The 20,061-nt window shown below is 39.4% G+C and overlaps 1 protein-coding gene across 6 annotated transcripts in view; it reads right to left on the minus strand.

Annotated features, from left to right (window-relative positions):
* The window catches only part of SIDT1 (SID1 transmembrane family member 1), a 97,459-nt gene that overhangs the window by 38,698 nt on the left and 38,700 nt on the right, over nt 1-20,061 (minus strand). For 3 of the 6 annotated variants that reach the window (XM_033211248.1, XM_033211247.1, XM_033211246.1), the window contains exons 4-9: nt 18,921-18,966; nt 14,908-15,009; nt 14,172-14,255; nt 12,965-13,052; nt 11,694-11,765; nt 11,179-11,272 (exon numbers count right to left, since the gene is read on the minus strand). In XM_033211248.1, coding sequence (XP_033067139.1) covers nt 11,179-11,272; nt 11,694-11,765; nt 12,965-13,052; nt 14,172-14,255; nt 14,908-15,009; nt 18,921-18,966 — 486 coding nt within the window. Of the gene's footprint in view, nt 1-11,178; nt 11,273-11,693; nt 11,766-12,964; nt 13,114-14,171; nt 14,256-14,907; nt 15,010-18,920; nt 18,967-20,061 lie in introns of those variants that run through there. The other 3 variants (XM_033211250.1, XM_033211249.1, XM_033211251.1) reach the window with 2 other exon arrangements.

Below are 20,061 nucleotides of genomic sequence, written 5' to 3' on the forward strand. Positions count from 1 at the left end.
AAACTGGATAAAGAGTCAAGACCCATCAGTCTGCTGTATTCAGGAGACCCATCTCACATGCAGAGACATACATAGGCTCAAAATAAAGGGATGGAGGAAGATCTACCAAGCAAATGGAGAACAAAAAAAAGCAGGGGTTGCAATCCTAGTCTCTGATAAAACAGACTTTAAACCATCAAAGATCAAAAGAGACAAAGAAGGCCATTACATAATGGTAAAGGGATCAATTCAACAGGAAGAGCTAACTCTCCTAAATATCTATGCACCCAATACAGGAGCACCCAGATTCATAAAGCAAGTCCTTAGAGACCTACAAAGAGACTTAGACTCCCATACAATAATAATGGGAGACTTCAACACTCCACTGTCAACATTAGACAGATCAACGAGACAGAAAGTTAACAAGGATATCCAGGAATTGAACTCATCTCTGCACCAAGCGGACCTAATAGACATCTATAGAACTCTCCACCCCAATCAACAGAATATACATTCTTCTCAGCACCACATCGCACTTATTCCAAAATTGACCACATAATTGGAAGTAAAGCACTCCTCAGCAAATGTACAAGAACTGAAATTATAACAAACTGTCTCTCAGACCACAGTGCAATCAAACTAGAACTCAGGACTAAGAAACTCAATCAAAACCGCTCAACTACATGGAAACTGAACAACCTGCTCCTGAATGACTACTGGGTACATAACGAAATGAAGCAGAAATAAAGATGTTCTTTGAAACCAATGAGAACAAAGATACAACATACCAGAATCTCTGGGACACATTTAAAGCAGTGTGTAGAGGGAAATTTATAGCACTAAATGCCCACAAGAGAAAGCAGGAGAGATCTAAAATTGACACTCTAACATCACAATTAAAAGAACTAGAGAGGCAAGAGCAAACACATTCAAAAGCTAGCAGAAGGCAAGAAATAACTAAGATCAGAGCAGAACTGAAGGAGATAGAGACACAAAAAACCCTCCAAAAAATCAATGAATCCAGGAGTTGGTTTTTTGAAAAGATAACAAAATTGACAGACCGCTAGCTAGACTAATAAAGAAGAAAAGAGAGAAGAATCAAATAGACGCAATAAAAAATGATAAAGGGGATATCACCACCGACCCCACAGAAATACAAACAACCATCAGAGAATACTATAAATGCCTCTACGCAAATCAACTAGAAAATCTAGAAGAAATGGATAATTTCCTGGACACTTACACTCTCCCAAGACTAAACCAGGAAGAAGTTGAATCCCTGAATAGACCAATAGCAGGCTCTGAAATTGAGGCAACAATTAATAGCCTACCCACCAAAAAAAGTCCAGGACCAGATGGATTCACAGCTGAATTCTACCAGAGGTACAAGGAGGAGCTGGTACCATTCCTTCTGAAACTATTTCAATCAATAGAAAAAGAGGGAATCCTCCCTAACTCTTTTTATGAGGCCAACATCATCCTGATACCAAAGCCTGACAGAGACACAACAAAAAAGAGAATTTTAGACCAATATCCCTGATGAACATCGATGCAAAAATCCTCAATAAAATACTGGCAAACCGGATTCAGCAGCACATCAAAAAGCTTATCCACCATGATCAAGTGGGCTTCATCCCTGGGATGCAAGGCTGGTTCAACATTCGCAAATCAATAAACGTAATCCAGCATATAAACAGAACCAAAGACAAGAACCACATAATTATCTCAATAGATGCAGAAAAGGCTTTTGACAAAATTCAACAGCCCTTTATGCTAAAAACGCTCAATAAATTGGTATTGATGGAACGTACCTCAAAATAATAAGAGCTATTTATGACAAACCCACAGCTAATATCATACTGAATGGGCAAAAACTGGAAAAATTCCTTTTGAAAACTGGCACAAGACAGGGATGCCCTCTCTCACCACTCCTATTCAACATAGTGTTGGAAGTTCTGGCTAGGGCAATCAGGCAAGAGAAAGAAATCAAGGGTATCCAGTTAGGAAAAGAAGAGGTCAAATTGTCCCTGTTTGCAGATGACATGATTGTATATTTAGAAAACCCCATCATCTCAGCCCAAAATCTCCTTAAGCTGATAAGCAACTTCAGCAAAGTCTCAGGATACAAAATAATGTGCAAAAATCACAAGCATTCTTATACACCAGTAACAGAGAAGCAGAGAGCCAAATCAGGAATGAACTTCCATTCACAATTGCTTCAAAGAGAATAAAATACCTAGGAATCCAGCTTACAAGGGATGTAAAGGACCTCTTCAAGGAGAACTACAAACCACTGCTCAGTGAAATCAAAGAGGACACAAACAAATGGAAGAACATACCATGCTCATGGATAGGAAGAATCAATATCGTGAAAATGGCCATACTGCCCAAGGTGATTTATAGATTCAATGCCATCCCCATCAAGCTACCAATGACTTTCTTCACAGAATTGGAAAAAACTGCTTTAAAGTTCATATGGAACCAAAAAAGAGCCCGCATTGCCAAGACAATCCTAAGTCAAAAGGACAAAGCTGGAGGCATCACGCTACCTGACTTCAAACTATACTACAAGGCTACAGTAACCAAAACAGCATGGTACTGGTACCACAACAGAGATATAGACCAATGGAACAGAACAGAGTCCTCAGAAATAATACCACACATCTACAGCCATCTGATCTTTGACAAACCTGAGAGAAACAAGAAATGGGGAAAGGATTCCCTATTTAATAAATGGTGCTGGGAAAATTGGCTAGCCATAAGTAGAAAGCTGAAACTGGATCCTTTCCTTACCCCTTATACGAAAATTAATTCAAGATGGATTAGAGACTTAAATGTTAGACCTAATACCATAAAAACCCTAGAAGAAAATCTAGGTAGTACCATTCAGGACATAGGCATGGGCAAGGACTTCATGTCTAAAACACCAAAAGCAACGGCAGCAAAAGCCAAAATTGACACATGGGATCTAATTAAACTAAAGAGCTTTTGCACAGCTAAAGAAACTACCATCAGAGTGAACAGGCAACCTACAGAATGGGAAAAAATTTTTGCAACCTACTCATCTGACAAAGGGCTAATATCCAGAATCTACAAAGAACTCAAACAAATATACAAGAAAAAAACAAACAACCCCATCAAAAAGTGGGCAAAGGATATGAACAGACATTTCTCAAAAGAAGACATCCATACAGCCAACAGACACATGAAAAAATGCTCATCATCACTCGCCATCAGAGAAATGCAAATCAAAACCACAATGAGATACCATCTCACACCAGTTAGAATGGCAATCATTAAGAAGTCAGGAAACAACAGGTGTTGGAGAGGATGTGGAGAAATAGGAACACTTTTACACTGTTGGTGGGATTGTAAACTAGTTCAACCATTATGGAAAACAGTATGGCGATTCCTCAAGGATCTAGAACTAGATGTACCATATGACCCAGCCATCCCACTACTGGGTATATACCCAAAGGATTCTAAATTACTCTACTACAAAGACACATGCACACGTATGTTTATTGCGGCACTATTCACAATAGCAAAGACTTGGAATCAACCCAAATGTCCATCTGTGACAGACTGGATTAAGAAAATGTGGCACATATACACCATGGAATACTATGCAGCCATCAAAAAGGATGAGTTTGCATCCTTTGTAGGGACATGGATGCAGCTGGAAACCATCATTCTTAGCAAACTATCACAAGAAGAGAAACCAAACACCGCATGTTCTCACTCATAGGTGGGAACTGAACAATGAGATCACTTGGACTCGGGAAGGGGAACATCACACACTGGGGCCTATCATGGGGAGGGGGGAGGAGGGAGGGATTGCATTGGGGAGTTATACATGATATAAACGTCATGCACATGTACCCTAGAACTTAAAGTATAATAAAAAAAAAATAAAAAAAAAAAATAAAATATACTATTTAAGAAAATTTTGCTTAAAAAAAAAAAAATGAATCATATTATATGTGAACTTTTGTGTCTAGTTTCTTTCACTTAGTGTAATGTTTTCCAGGTTCATCCATGCTGTAGTATGTATCAGTACTTCAGTCTTTTTATGGCTGAATAATATTCCATTGTACGGATATACCACATTTCATTGACATGCTTGCACTTAATGGGTATTCTGGTTGTTTTCACATTTTGGCTGTCATGAGTAACACCGTTATGAACATTTGTGTACAAGTTTTTGAGTGGACATATGTTTTCAATTATCCTGGATATATAGCTAGGAGTGGAATTGTTGAGCGTGAAAACACTCTATGTTTAACTTTTTTTCCAAATTGTTTTCAACAGTGGCCGCACAGCAAGAACAGTCTTTCATCTCCAGAGTCTTGCTCTGTCGCCCAGGCTGGAGTGCAGTGGTGTGATCTTGGCTCACTGCAAGCTCTGCCTCCTGGGTTTACCCCATTCTCCTGCCTCAGACTCCCATATGTCTTTATGTCAGTACCAGAATCCTGATGACTGCAACTTTGTAATAAGTTTGATATCAGAAAGTGCAAATCCTTCAACTTTCTTCTTTTTTTTTCAGGATTGTTTTGGCTTCTGGGTCCCTTTCATTTTCATATGAATTTTAGGATCAGTTTGTCAATTTCTGTGAAAAAGCCAGCTGGGACTTTGCAAGGGATTGTGTTGAATTTGTAGATTAATTTGAGGAGTATTGTCAAGTATATTAGTTTCCTACTGCTGCTGTAACGAACTCACAGACTTAGTGGTTTAAAACAATACAAGTTTATTATCTTACAGTTCTGGGAGTCAGAATATCAAAATGTGCCTTATATGGCTAAAATAAAGGTGTCAGCAGGGCTGTACTTCTGGAGGCTCCAGGGGAGTATTCATTTTCTTGTCTTTCAAGCTTCTAGAGGCAGCCTGCATTTCTTGACTCATGGCCCCTTCCTCCGTCTGCAAAGTATATCATTCCAACCTCTGCTTCCTTTGTCGCATTTCCTTCTTCTGCCTTTGACCTTTTTGTCTCCTTCATAAGAATTCTTGTGAGTACATTAGGTCCACGTAGATAATCCAAGATAATCTTCACATCTACCAGTTCTTTTTGCCATGTAAGGTAACATATTCACAGGTTCTAGAGATTAGACATAGACGTCTTCTGGGAACCATTATTCTATCTGCTGCGTTATCTTAACAGTATTAAATCTTCCAGTCCATGCACATGGGATGTCTTTTCATCTGTTTAAATCTCCTTTAATTTATTGCAATGATGTTTTGCAGTTTTCACTGTACAAGTCTTACACTGAATTTGTTAAATTTACTCCAAAATCTTTTATTATTTTGTGTGTTTTTGTAAATCGAATTGTTTTCTTAATTTTATTTTTGGATTGCTCATTGCTAGTGTAGAGAAATACAAATGTTTTTTTGTATATTGATCTCACGCAATCTTGTTAAACTTGGAGTTTCTTTTTGGAATGATGAAAACATTCTGAATTAGATTATGGGATGGTTATGCAACTGTGAATATACTAAAAATCACAAAATTGTGTACTTTAAAGGGGTGAATTTTGTGGTCTATGAATTATATCTCAATAAAGTCATTATTAACAAACAAACTATACCATTTGGGAATGTCCATCAAAAATTAAAATGTGAATTATTCTCTCCAAATGAGGTTGGAGGGTGTGAGAGGAAAGTTGGGGACCAGAAATGCCCGTGTTTTGGTACATTCTCTTATTACTTCCAGATGGGAACTCTAGAAGCTGCATATCCTGATTTTGGTATATTTGGTTGCAGAACTTCTCTTCATAGCTCTTTTGTTCCTAGACACACCAAACTCCTGAATGGCAGGGGGCCTTGGCTTTTGTTCTCAACCTCAGTCACTCTCTCCCCAGATCCTTCCATGGCTGGCTCCTTCTTGCCATTCAGGTCTTGGTTATGAGAGACCTTCCCTGCCAACCAAATCTAGTCGAAAGTAGCTTCTCCAATCCAATCGTTCTTTATCATACCACTGTGTTTTTTCCGTCAGTACCTGGAATGATTTTCTTTATTAATTGCTTACTTGCTTGTATATTTCTTCCCTCTAAAATGTAAGCTCTATCACAGCAGGGATATATACTGTTTCATTCACTATAATGTATCTCCAACTTCTAGGATATAGCTGACACATAGAAGATGATCACTAAATATTTGTTGAATGAATGACACATATCTTTAAGGAGAAAAGTTGGTCAGATGCAGTAGCTCACGCTTGTAATCCCAGCACTTTGGGAGGCCAAGGTGGGTGGATCACCTGAGGTCAGGAATTCAAGAGCAGCCTGACCAATATGGTGAAACCCTGTCTCTACTAAAAATAGAAAAATCAGCCAGGCATGGTGGCACGTGCCTGTAGTCCCAGCTACTCAGGATACTGCGAAAGGAGAATTGCTTGAACCCAGGAGGTGGAGGTTGCAGTGAACTGAGATCGTGCCACTGCACTCCAACCTGGGCGACAGGGTGAAAGACTACAGCAAAAAAAAAAAAAAAAAAAAAAAAAGAGGGAGGTTGTGATTTGGCCTGATTCTCATAACTGGCAAATGAGGCTGTGGTGAAGTTCCTTTTTAACAATTTTAGTTAACAACTAACTGGAAAGCAATTGTATGTACTTACAGAAAATGATGTTTTGATTATGTGTTTGTATTAACAGGCTTTACCCATGATTGCACTAGATTTTGGAACTGACAAAATTTTTCATTAGAGGAGTTAAATGATTTACAAAGCTAAGATAAGGCAGGTGGTATCTAGTGAATAAAGGAAAAAATAGCAAATGAGGGCTGTGCAAGATTGATTGCAAAATGGCTGCACCTCACCTTGTATCCAGCTCCTTCAACCAAAAGGTAGAATCTACATCTTCATTTCTTGAATCTAGACTACCCTCATGACTTATTTTGGCCAATTGAATGAGGGGGAAGTAACATTGTGTTAATTCTGAACCTGCATCTTCAGGAGGGCTTGCACTCTTCTGCTGTCTCTCTTGGAAACAAATAAGCCCCAGCTAGCCTGCTTCAGGATGACAGACAAGTGCAGCTGAGGCCAGTCCAGAAGAGCTAGCTCCTAGTTGATCCGCCAGTGGACCACACTCTCTGATCATACCCTCCTGGGATCTCTCAGCCCAGCCCAGATTAGCAGAACCACCCAGCTGACCCATAGATTTGTGAGCAAGCTTTAACACGTTTTGCTGTGTGCCACAGATTTTTTTTTTTTTAATGTAGCATTCGCGGGAGGCTGAGGCAGGAGAATGGCGTGAACCCAGGCGGTGGAGCTTGCAGTGAGCCGAGATCACGCCACTGCACTCCAGCCTGGGCGAGAGAGCGAGAATCCATCTCAATAAATAAATAAATAAATAAATAAATTGTAGCATTATTGTGGTAATAGATAACGAATACAAGAATCAAAGGGAAGGATGAGTATTCTGGATTGGGCAGTTTGGATTCAATGTCTGGCAATGTGATTGTGAAGAACAAATAAGAGAACAAGTATGCAGTGCTTGGCCCAGGACCTGCACATTCATCATGGGGGGCTTCATAAACACATGTTGAATGGACTGAGGCTGGAGGATGGGAAGGGAATAGTGTTTAGTTTCAGGCTAATACAGTGTGAAGATGCTTTGGATTCTTACCTCCCCGATGGCAGAGGCCATGTCTCTGATCAATGTTTTTTATCCTGATCTCATAGCATGTACTACAAACCCCATAGGTACTCGTAATAGGGTTTAAGGGACTCCTCAAGTAACTGGCATTGTCCTGAGATGACTAGCTTCCTATGGTTTTACAGAAAACTTTGTTATTTTGCTTAATGAAGGAAAAGTTCTCCTATGAGAGCATTTTTTCCCTCAGTGTATTCTTCTATTTAGAATGCCAAATAATTCTTACATTTGGCATTTCTATTTCCACTTTATCTATATTTGGAGAAATCTAAGTTGTGCATTTGACTGTAGCAAAATAATCTGCGGCTAGAAGTTTCCATAGAGCCTTATACCACAGCTTAGAAAAACTGCTTGCCTTAGTTGGCTAAATAACAACTTTAGAGCGATTGATAACCAGCTATTAGCTTAACTTGTCTGTTTGTATGTTAACTATGCATACTAGCTGACCAAAAAGGAACACTCCAGTTTTCTAAAATCTAAAACATCAGGAGTAGAGACAGTCTTCCCATGAGAGGCATAACAGAGGAACTTCTTTCCATGATATTGGAACTCATCCAAGGCAAAATTGGAAGCGTTTTGGACCCTTTTTCAACTTAGATCCTTGCTGGAGTGCCAGGCTTTTGGTCTGGCATTCTTGGTCAGCACTGTCATCTTCTCATAGGGCTTGACCACTCTAGACCCACTTTGATCAGCCTGCTTCAGGCCTAAGGCTCTGGATCCAGACTGCCTGAGTTCAAATCCTAGCTCCTTCATTTACTGGCTGTGAATTCTTGGTAAAATTGCTTAATCCCTCTGTGCCTCAATTTCCTTAACTGTCACTTGGTGATAATCATAGTACCCACTGTTGGGGGGCATCAGATGAGATAATCTACTTAGAGCGCTTGCCATGAAAGGCAAATGGAACCATGCTTTCTTTCAAATGTGTCATACGCTGCTTTCTTTCAGTGAATGAAAGAGTTTGACACTAAAAGGAGTTTGTAAGCAAATGTCAAGAAGAAGCTAATTAGAGCACAATGCTTGGCTCACAGCAAGTACCTGCTAAATATTAGTAACTCTGATTTGATAAATTAAGTGAGCTCCTAATCAGCTAATGTATACTTTCCAGGTATAATATTCACCTGTAGCCTGGGGGTTTTGTTTTTAACTTTTATTTGAAAATAATTTCAGATTTATAGAGAAGTTGCAAGAATAAGAACACAGAATACCAATATATCCTTTAAATAGATTCAACCAATTGTTAGCTTATTACCTCATTTGCTTTGATCATTATCACTCTCTCCATAAAGATGTAATATATATGATAGATACGTATCAAGATACACACACACATATATACACACTTTTTTTCCTGGACCATTTGAAAGTAACTTGCATACAACCAAGACCTGAACTTTTATTCCTAAATATTTAAAAAAAAAATTCTCTTACATAACCACAATATAGTTATCAAATTCACAAATTTAACACTGATGTGATATTCTTATCTAATCTACTATCTGTATTCCAGTTTTGTCAATTGACTCAATAATATCCTTTATTGTATATTTTTCTGCTAGTGTAATGTAAGATCCTAATTGAGATCAGGTATTGTCTTTAGTTGTAACATATCTTTAGTCTCCTTCAATCTGGAATACTTTTATACATTTTCTTTGTCCTTTATGACCCATTTTAATAGAATATTTATTGTTGGAGTTTGTCTGATTTTTCCACATGATTAGATTCCAAATATGCATTTCTGGAATGGTGCAAAAGTGACATTGTGTCCTTCTCAGAGTGTCACATCTGGAGGCACACAATGTCCACCTTCTCCTTGGTGATATTAATTTTGATCACCCTGTCAATATGCTTGATTTCTTACTGTATATCTAGTATTTTTTCCACTTTAACTACTAAGCAATTTGTGAGGATGCATTTTAAGGCCATGCACACATCTTCATCCTCATCAGATTTCTGCATGTTAGATTTGGCATTCATCGATGATTCTTTTTTTTTTTGAGGCGGAGTCTCGCTCTGTCGCCCGGACTGGAGTGCAGTGGCCGGATCTCAGCTCACTGCAAGCTCCGCCTCCCGGGTTTACGCCATTCTCCTGCCTCAGCCTCCTGAGTAGCTGGAACTACAGGCGCCCGCCACCTCGCCCGGCTCGTTTTTTTTGTATTTTTAGTAGAGATGGGGTTTCACCGTGTTAGCCAGGATGGTCTCGATCTCCCAACCTCATGATCCGCCCATCTCGGCCTCCCAAAGTGCTGGGATTACAGGCTTGAGCCACCGCGCCCGGCCTCATCGATGATTCTTAAGCAAATCTAGTCTTTAACATGATGTTTGCAAAATGATGATGTTCCAGCTCCGGCACTCCCCTATATTTACCCCGCTTTTGGCATTTTGCTGTAGTCAAGAGTTCTTTCTCCTTTCTACTACCAGTATCTGCTAATGGCTCCTTTACCAAATGGGTAGCTGTTTTCGTAAATTTGTTGAATCACTGAATGTGTATCCACAGGTGTTTAGACCCTTCCTTCCTTTATCAACAGGGACTCAGACATTTTTATTTTTTCCAATGGTCTATAATTCATTACTCTTAATAATTTTAGTGTTCAAATTATCCCAGATTTGGCCAGCAGTCATCCACTGTTTTTGAAGGCAATATCTGAACTCGAAAGTTTCATCCAGGTCATCGAGGCAGTTTTTTTTGAGACAGAGATAGACCCATATTCTTAAGATACGCCGTTGTATCACTGAGGTAGCCATGAAATCTTTCCATGGATGGAGTTCATTTTGCAAATAGTCTCAAAACTCCATGCTGGCTTTGTTTTCTTTACATGTTCAAGAAGAGAAAGAACATTTGTTTATTGTAAATCTCCTGCCATTCTTTTGTAGCTGTTTCACAGAGAGCGCCACAAAGAACGGAATTCTCAAGGTTCAACGCCGCTGAGAGAGGGAAGGAAAGCCCTGTGTCATTAGGGGCTCCAAACTCTTGGCAAGGAAAATTTCCTTGGTCAAATTACAGCACAATTACCTCCTTTTTCCCCCCAAGGGACATTTTACTGGAAAATCGACGCTTCAATAGCAGGAAAACACTTGGTAATGTTATATCAAAGAACATTACTCCTGCTTTTTGTTGCACCTCAAAATTTATTTTAGGCATTACATTTACTTTTTGATAGAATGTTTAAAGCTGTTTCTAAATCTACATGTTAGGAAAAACTGACCATCTACAGTGAGTATTTTCTAGTCTAAAAAATATACATGTTGCCTTTTTGTTGAGTTTTAATTAACTAGGAAAATAACTGACACTCTACCAGCACCTATTATGTGTGTGTTATTGATATAAACACTGCAGTTGTACATTTTGCGGGGTAAATTATTATCTCATTTTATGGATGAGGAAACTGAAGCACAGAGAGTTGAGCAACGTCTCCAAGGTCACAAAGTATCCAAGGTCACACCACTAGTGGCTGAGGGAGATTTGAAGCCAGTCAATATGGCTGTCAAGTCTGCGCTCCAAGCGTTACACAGAGACAGGCACAGGGGATTAACATTTCTGGAAGTGATTGACCTACCTCAGATAATGAACAAACACAACAAGCAGGCATCCCAAGTAGAAGGACAGGAAGATGAAGACACTGAAAAGACTGGATTTCACATAAACAGATTCTGAAGGGAGAGAAACAACTTTGGTCAGGTCGTCCTCTGCAGAAAAGAAGACTCTGTCTGAGACAGGACAGCTTAAAGGGCTGCCCTCCATCATATTGATTCTTAAGTCCTAAGAAATTTTTATTCATAGCAAAACTGCTACTGGAGGTCCCCAGACATTATCCACAGTAGCTACCTTTCACAGTGATGACTTCCCAGTAGAAGCTGGGAAGGGACTGCCTGTCTACAACTTCACGATTGAGGTCCCTTTGTTTTTAGGAGGGATGTAACAAAATGCTCTGATTCCCTTTTCTGTTTCTAAGGTAAATACAGTTTACTTTTCTTATGATAATTCTTTCGGAAAGATGACAGTAATATCAAATGATATGACTGATTTTCCAACACAGGAATTTCTCCAATGCGTTCTGGAGCCAACACTGACCTTTAATGGAAGGAACAATGGTCACTTGGAGATTCTTTTTTCGCTGTAGATTCCAGGTCTGGTTTTCCTTTTCTGGTTTAAAAAAAAATAAAAAAAGAACAAAACACAATGAATCAGATAATGATTTTTTGGGTCTCTTGTCTGAACAATTGTTCAAAAAACGTCCAGAATTAACTCTGATTGCTGAATCTTATTTTAGCAAGAACTGGAGGAATATCTAACCCCCAAACCTTCAAACCATCTGAAATCCCTTTTGGTTAAGGAGGCTAGCATTAGACTGTCAATTGGCCTTTGCTTGTGTGCATTTTGGTGTCACTAACAGATGCAAATAAGATTGCAGCCTCCCTTCTCCAATGAAGAGGGGTGGACCCTTCCCCTGATATCCACAGACATGTGAAGAAAACAGCTGTGAAAACAGAAGCTACCTCTTCTTTTGGTTTGTATGTTTCTAGCCAGTACAATTTTTTCCCTTTTATATAGTCATGGAAGGGCTTGTAGTTTACCAAGGAATATTTGACATTAGCAAAATTTTGGAGCCATGTAATTAAGAGGTTAAAGAACATACTAGGAGAAATTTCACCTAAACATTCATACCAAGGAAATGATGTTACAATCAACAGTAAACACACTTTGTGTTGGTCACATGTGGTTAATCACTGGCTAGTGGTCTACATTTTCAATCATCAGCCTATTCTGCCCTTAAGGTAGCTACTGAGTAGTTAACCATAACTATCTGTACTATGCCTAAGAGCTCCCATACCCCTTACTATTGGGATAAGTTGTTGCAGTTGGCTTTCTTACCATTTTTCAAGGTAAAATTTTTGGCAACTGAGATGGAGAATGCTGAATTTTTCTTTTCCATCATTGTGGAAATGATGACTACTGATAAATGTAAGTAGCTACACGGCTACTGGCTACCAACCCATCTTAGGAAATGTACTTTGATTGCTGTATAAGATCATTACTTCGTGGTAGCAAATATTTGTTGAGTAAAGGGCCAACCGAGTGAATTTATCTTCCATGGTCTGAGGGAATACAATGCTTCAAAAAGATGAAATGCACTAAATGACATTTTGTAGTATCAATAATACCTTTAGATCTGTTACTTTCTATCTTTTGTTTTTTTCTCAAGTATCTCTCAGATGCCTTTCCCAGTCATACTGATGGAACCAACCCTTGCTTAGTGGGAACTAGAGGGAGGTTTCAGCTTCCCTTTCACTCCCTTCCTTCAGGTTTTTCTAAGTAGCCAAGTGTTCCTCACTAGCTCTTACCCTGGATGAAGAAAGATCCTCCACAGGCATAATCTTCAGGCTTTATCACAAATACCACGAAGAACTGCTCACCTGGAAAATCCTTCTTCTGCATAAGACATAACAACCTTATGATAGGCAGTAAGAAAGAGCTAGAAGGGAGAAAGTCCCTGGGGGTGGGGGCAGAAAGAAAGAGGAAAGAGAAGAAAAATAAAGTTCACCCCTGCCCTCTAACTCCTTGGAAAGGACTTTCACATACCTGTGGTCTACTCCAGATTATCCACTCTGAGATAATTGTTATATCCAAGAAATTAAGGTAAATAGATATACATTTCTGATTTCAATCAATTTGGTGCCTATTTGAGTGCTTAGAACTTAATAAGCACCATACAAATAATATGTGTATAGCCTATGTTTAATAACTAATGCTTACATGTTAAGTTTTTATTTTAGAATCTAATGATAAATAACTTTTCTAAAATTGACACACTCAGCAGTTGAATAAATAATTTAGGTTAGGGAGGCAAAGGACTCAGTTATCATCTTGGCTTTGAGTTACTCTAAGTGTGTTTCTCTATGTGCCCATTTCCTCATCCATGAATGAAGTGCGGTTGACAAGATGAACTTTAAGGTCCATTATAGTTCTACAACCCTGTCTTTAAAACAACAAAAAAAAATCATCCCTAAACTTCTGGTGTCCTGTTCAGCCCACTGAGAAAATGACTTTTTTTTTTTTTTTTTTTTAATTTCTGGCATAGACATAAATTGTTTTGTTTGTTTGTTTTTTTGTTTGTTTTTTGAGACAGAGTTTCACTCTTGTCGCCCAGGCTGGAGTGGAGTGGTGTGATCTCGGCTCACTGCAACCTCTGCCTCTTGGGTTCAAGCGATTCTCCTGCCTCAGCCTCCTGAGTAGCTGGGATTACAGGGGTGCACCACCACGCCCAGCTAATTTTTGTATTTTTAGTAGAGACTGGATTTCACCATATTGGCCAGGCTGGTCTCGAACTCCTCACCTCAGGTGATCCTCCTGCCTCGGCCAGCCGAAGTGCTGGGATTACAGGCATGAGCCACTGTGCCTGGCCAGACATATTAGTTTTTAAACCAATCAGAAAGGAAGGAGATCCTAGGCACATCATGGATGGCCATCCCTTTAGGATGCTGGCTCAGTCAGTACACTATCTATCGAGCATTATCATTGGCAACAATGCCCACAGAAACAATGTCTCACCTGTAGTGTGATGGCAGCTTTCTTGGTCATGGACTGATAGACACCATTAAATTCCACATTGTGGTCAAGATCATACACCGGGCACTGCAGCACGCATGAGGAATAAAAAGGAAAGCATACATAATGTCGTGCAATGTCATGCCACACATAGGTCCTGTCAGCATCTTTCTGCTTGGATGACAGAGCAGGGGATCCTTATTAACCAGAAACTAGGTAAAGTTTCCCCCCTTGAACAGTCATGACATAGTCTTCCTAAGACTTGGGGCCTCATCCTCTAAAGTCAAAGACACGTTATATTGAAAAGAACTATAAAACTATTGTCTTAAAGTGTATAACACTTTTTTCAATTTTCATTAACACCTCAGGAGACAGAAAGAACCCAATGTTACAATAAAAATTTAAAAACAGAACAAATGGTAGGGTTCGATTTTAGTTTTCTTGTGGAGCTCACAACTTGGTCTTCCTGGTTCTTTGTTGCAGTCCTTCCCTGCTTCCTCCCTCCTTTCCTTCTTTGCTTTATTGATTTTGGTGAAGACTTAACTATTCTTTGCCTCTTCAAATTAGTGTCTGCAAACAGTCTGCCCACTTGTACTCACAGATACTGTTCACATTGTTTAGTAGTTTTGGAAAGGAGATACCCAATAAGAGGATGGCATGCTTCCCACCCTTCTCCTTCATTTGTTCTGGAATAATATAATGCTCTATAGTAGAAGGTTGGCAAGTTACCAGCACTCACCATGATATTCTGGACTGAGACAACAGAACATGGATAAGCCATTTCAGACACCACTTTAATGACAACTGAGTCCACGTCTTTGGGAAACTTGTATAGAAAATACTGAGAATAAGAAAAAGAAAGACATGATTTATATTTACATGAATGGGATTGTTTCCTCTATTAGGCACAAAATTTATATGTAAATCTCAGTGAATCCCCATTAATGAGTTCAGTTAGCTCTTCATCTCATACATATTGAGCAACTAAATCTGTGCAGGGCTGTGTGCCAGGCATTAAGAATATAGCAGTAAATAAGACAAAATAGACAACATTTTATGCAATGTTGCTATTTCTTTTTCTAGGGTAAAAGAAATAGTCATTTATTTTGTTTCCTGTTTAAGAAGCATCCTGCCCCCTTCGAATTAAGGATAAGTGAGATATAACATGTGATAAGATTCACTTCTGTGTGGTCAGTGTGACATGTAAAAACCCCGTATTGAAAAGCAGATAAGCCTGTTTTTCAATAATTTTAACCACCTTCCCATAGGCAAGAATTTGCACTAGACTCATCCTCCCCTTTGCCCTTTTGATCAGGAAACTTGTTGCTGGCTGGGATATACTGAGAACATACAGAGATTCAAAGATCAAGTCCCATGTAGAGTCCCCAGAAATATGTTCACAATTTTGGGCAGGTTGAGGTATCTTTTAAAAGTATTTTTCAAATAACACCAGATTTAGGAAACATTTTTAATTGAAAGAGGTTGTACTATTTACCCATGTAGATTACGAGTCCACTGGAAAAATGTATTAACTCAAAGTTGTAAATTTGTTCTTAATGATGAAGAAAGGGGAATTCTGCCAAATAATTATAAACTATGATAATTGGTTGAGAAGCTATATTAAGCCTGTGATTAAGATTTTGAGAAAAGCAACCGAAACAGGCTCCCAAATAAGACTCTAATAAATCTATCATGTACAGAGAGGCAAAACAAGTTAAAACTTAACTTTGTATTTCAACATCTTTTTTTGCTAACCCTATTTTGAGTACCAGGACAATAAAAATGGAATCCTTTTCAATAATCCAAAGTTTTCTGATGGGGAAAAATTATCTCACAATTAAGGAGTGTCATTAATGATGCAGTTGGAAGTCTATCCACACCTTATAACAGATGGCAATACCCCCAAGAGCCCACTTAATTTTGGAGCTTGACTCAAATACATATAATACAGGGCTCTTTAACAGATGAGGAGTCTGGAATTCCCAAGAGTGTTCTTGTTTCCCAGGAAATCCATACTTTGTAACTCAAGAGCATTACTATGATTACTGTTGGCAATAATGAGCCTCATATATGTTCCCATATATGACAGTAATTGGTTTTGTGCAAGCAGTAAACACCCACTGAAAGTATTAACAACTTTATCTGTAAATTACCTTAAACCCCAAATAAATGTTTTTGACCCCTGCCTGACAATCCACCTTTACCAGAAAGAATCGAATGACAAATACCCAAAGCAATGGCTGGAATTTAGGCTGAAAAATCACTATCTGGGTCCTGGCTACCTCCCCAGTTTCTGCAACCTGCTTCTAACTCCTGGAATAGAGGCAGACCGTGATTGACACAAGTTATCTGAGAAAGTGCAATCATTTGGGTGAGTTTAGAGAAAAAGAAAGTATTTCCTGTAGTCAAAGAGGATACAAAATATAGGTGAAAATGAGACTAGTTAAGAGTAAAGTAAGACTTTCATCAATATCAAGGAACTTGTTTTGTTTTATTAGGTTTTTTTTGGAGACAGAGACTCGCTCTGTTGTTCAGGCTGGAGCAATCTTGGCTCACTGCAAGTTCTACCTCCCGGGTTCACGCCATTCTCCTGCCTCAGCCTCCTGAGTAGCTGGGACTACAGGCGCCCGCCGCGATGCCTTGCTAATTTTTTGTATTTTCAGTAGAGACAGGGCTTCATTGTGTTAGCCAGGATGGTCTCGATCTCCTGACCTCGTGATCCGCCCACCTCGGCCTCCCAAAGAGCTAGGATTACAGGCATGAGCCACTGCACCTGGCCTGTTTTATGTTTGTTCTAAGTATATTTTAGTCCAGTTTGGGGTTTAGATGCAAATTATTTAAATTTTTTTTCAGAGATAGGGTCTCACGCTGTCACCTAGGCTAGGGTGCAGTGGCACAATCATGTATCACTGTAGTCTTGATCTCCTGGGCTCAAGTGATCTTTCTACCTCAGCCTCCTGCATAGTCAAAGCTACACGTGCAAGATTCCATGCCCGGCTAATTTTTTATTTTTTATTTTTATTTTTATTTATTTATTTATTTATTTTGAGACGGAGTCTCGCTCTGTCGCCCAGGCTGGAGTGCAGTGGCCGGATCTCAGCTCACTGCAAGCTCCGCCTCCCGGGTTTACGCCATTCTCTCGCCTCAGCCTCCCGAGTAGCTGGAACTACAGGCGTCCGCCATCTCACCCGGCTAGTTTTTTGTATTTTTTTAGTAGAGACGGGGTTTCACCGTGTTAGCCAGGATGGTCTCGATCTCCTGACCTCGTGATCCGCCCGTCTCGGCCTCCCAAAGTGCTGGGATTACAGGCTTGAGCCACCGCGCCCGGCCTATTTTTAAAGTTTTTGTAGAGACAGGGTCTTGCTATGTTGCCCAGGCTGGTCTTGAACTCCTGGCCTCAAGTGATACTCCTGCCTCAGCCTCTCAAAGTGTTGGGATTATAAGTGCAAGCCACCACACCTGGTCAGTATATCATATTTATTATAGCTCTGTACAGGACTGTTAGACAATACTATTCCTATAGTTAGAATGAAAGTTATTCCCCCCCCTTTTTTTTGGTTTCTCTCTTTGCACCTAGTAATTAGTGCTTGTAAAATATTTCTTGAAATTAAATAGTCAATAAGTGTTGAGGGTGGTATATTAAGGGCCTTTGGCCCTCTCCTGCCACTGGGTGGCAGTATATATGCATTGCAGAGACTTTCACAGACAGGAAGTTTAAAAGATGTGTGGGAGTTGGTTCATTCAGGCTTGGGAGAGCTGATTGTGCATTAGTCACTTCCCAGTGACATCACAATGGGAGCTTAAAATCAGCCATAGTGGAGGTATTTACACCACAGAAATGGGCAAACACTACAAATCAGGGCTTTCTCTCTGAAAACCAATTGTTAACTATTTACCAGCACACCAGTGATTGTAGTATATTTACAACAAGTCCATGTTAATTCCAGTTTTACTACTCCAAAGCAAAACCTAAGTAGCTATTTATGACCAAAGCTATATTACAGACTAAAGAAAACATACAACAAATAAACTTGTTTCAAACATGCTATTATATAGAGTTTTGTCTTCAGAAGCTTATGAAAGAAAAAAGGAAGGTAACTAGAAATGACACGAGAAAAACAGCCTCACTTAATCCAAGTTTTCATGTATTTATTCTATTTGTGGTTATGGTTTAATTGCAGAGCACAACAAAAATGTCTAATTCTCCTAATATTTTTTGTCAACATTCTGGCTCTTTCTTTATGAGAGGAGAAACAAATTTATTACACGTATAACATTATAAACATTAAAATCTGTCTTATTTTCATTGTATTTCCAGGTTAATTATTTCTGTATCTGTTTGGTGTCAGCCTTTTACTCCCTATCCCCACTACCACTTCCCAGTTATCGGGTTCATAATGGCAGAAGTTGTGTCTCTCTGTTCTTTATCTTTGTGTCTTCAGCACCAGGTGCAGTCTAACAAAGTTCTTGGTGCATAGTGGGCACACAATTTGCTCAATGAAAGTTGAACCAAGGAACACCTGAAAACAAATAGCATGCTGCCCATTTTATATCTATTAAGGTGATATGATTAAATATTGTGTCCAAAATTCCTGTAACACAAGGAATAAAGTGGAATATGAATATACTTCAAGTTTGGAAAGGTCAAGGGCAACCCCACACGCTAACTCTACCGTGGCAACATGGTTTCACTAACAGGAAGGCAACACCAATGGGTAGGATGTTGATAACTCTTGGAACCCGTTCACTTACCTGAGGTTGAGAGGGGCTGGCAGTAAAGTGAAAGGCAACATTTGTCCTGAGAAACGTAAGTGGCAGAAGGGAAAGGGGAAAAGTGAGAGAAAAGCGTAAGTTAGTGAGCAAAAATTATTTATTTAAAAGAAAGCCATCTTAAAGTAGACTCGAGGAGAGCTTCACCTTTGGTGAGGGGAGTTCTCCTCCTATGAAACTGACGAAGTAGACTGCATGGGGACTTGGTGGTTTCAACGCTCAAGAATGACCAGACTGGGGAAGGGGATTATTATTTTTATGTCTTTAAATATCCACGAAGCCATATCTATATAAGGTAGTTTGTTTACTTTTGTAGACACTTTTGCCTTGGGACTGTCTTGTGCTTGATTTTACAGTCAAGCACAGGGTTTAGGTAACAGAAGTGGGCTGAAGGAGAGAGGAAATCCAGGTTCAAGGTCCTTTTGGATATTGTAGATACTATTTTGAAATAATTTTGATGGACCCATGGCAAAATGGGTCACTTTTTACCAAACACAGTGAATAGATAACCACATGGGATGGTGGCTAGGGACAGAAACATGCCCTTACTATCCCCGATTGCTGCCACACTGGCTGAAATTCTCCAAGATTTAGTTCCCTTTGGGTTAGGCATTGCCTTCCAAGACCCTTCTTTAAAATATAAATACCACCAAAAGAATATAATGAAGTTTTCTTCTCTTCAATTAGTAATTTACTGTGAATTACATTATTAGATACTTTCATTCTTCCATGTAAGACAGCAATGATCTAGGCACTGAAGAAAGGAGAGTGTGAAGAGATAGGAAGCGTAAACTGGTAGCATAGAGGGCTGTCTGCCATAAGCACCTATGAAACAGTTCAAGTGTTTGTCACAAAGACAAATGTGGTCTTCTCTATAGTTTTATAAGGACTACTTTGGGCTTTTGCCTTTCTGGCTCTTGCCTCATCGTTAGCCATGAAGATCATGCACACAAGTCCACAGCAGTCTCAGACCCCCAGGCTGCTGAAACCCCACACCTGGGAGTGCATGCCCCTGCCCCTCCAATGTGCCCTGCATTTCTGGGCATCTGAACTTGAACTTCTGGGATTTCTCATTAGCTTCATCCCCTGGGGCTCTCTGAAGATTTTTTTCTTTCCACTCGAA

The sequence above is a fragment of the Trachypithecus francoisi genome, unplaced genomic scaffold (assembly GCF_009764315.1).
Source record: "Trachypithecus francoisi isolate TF-2019V2 unplaced genomic scaffold, Tfra_2.0 Lachesis_group0, whole genome shotgun sequence".
NCBI classification, from domain to species: Eukaryota; Metazoa; Chordata; class Mammalia; order Primates; family Cercopithecidae; genus Trachypithecus; species Trachypithecus francoisi.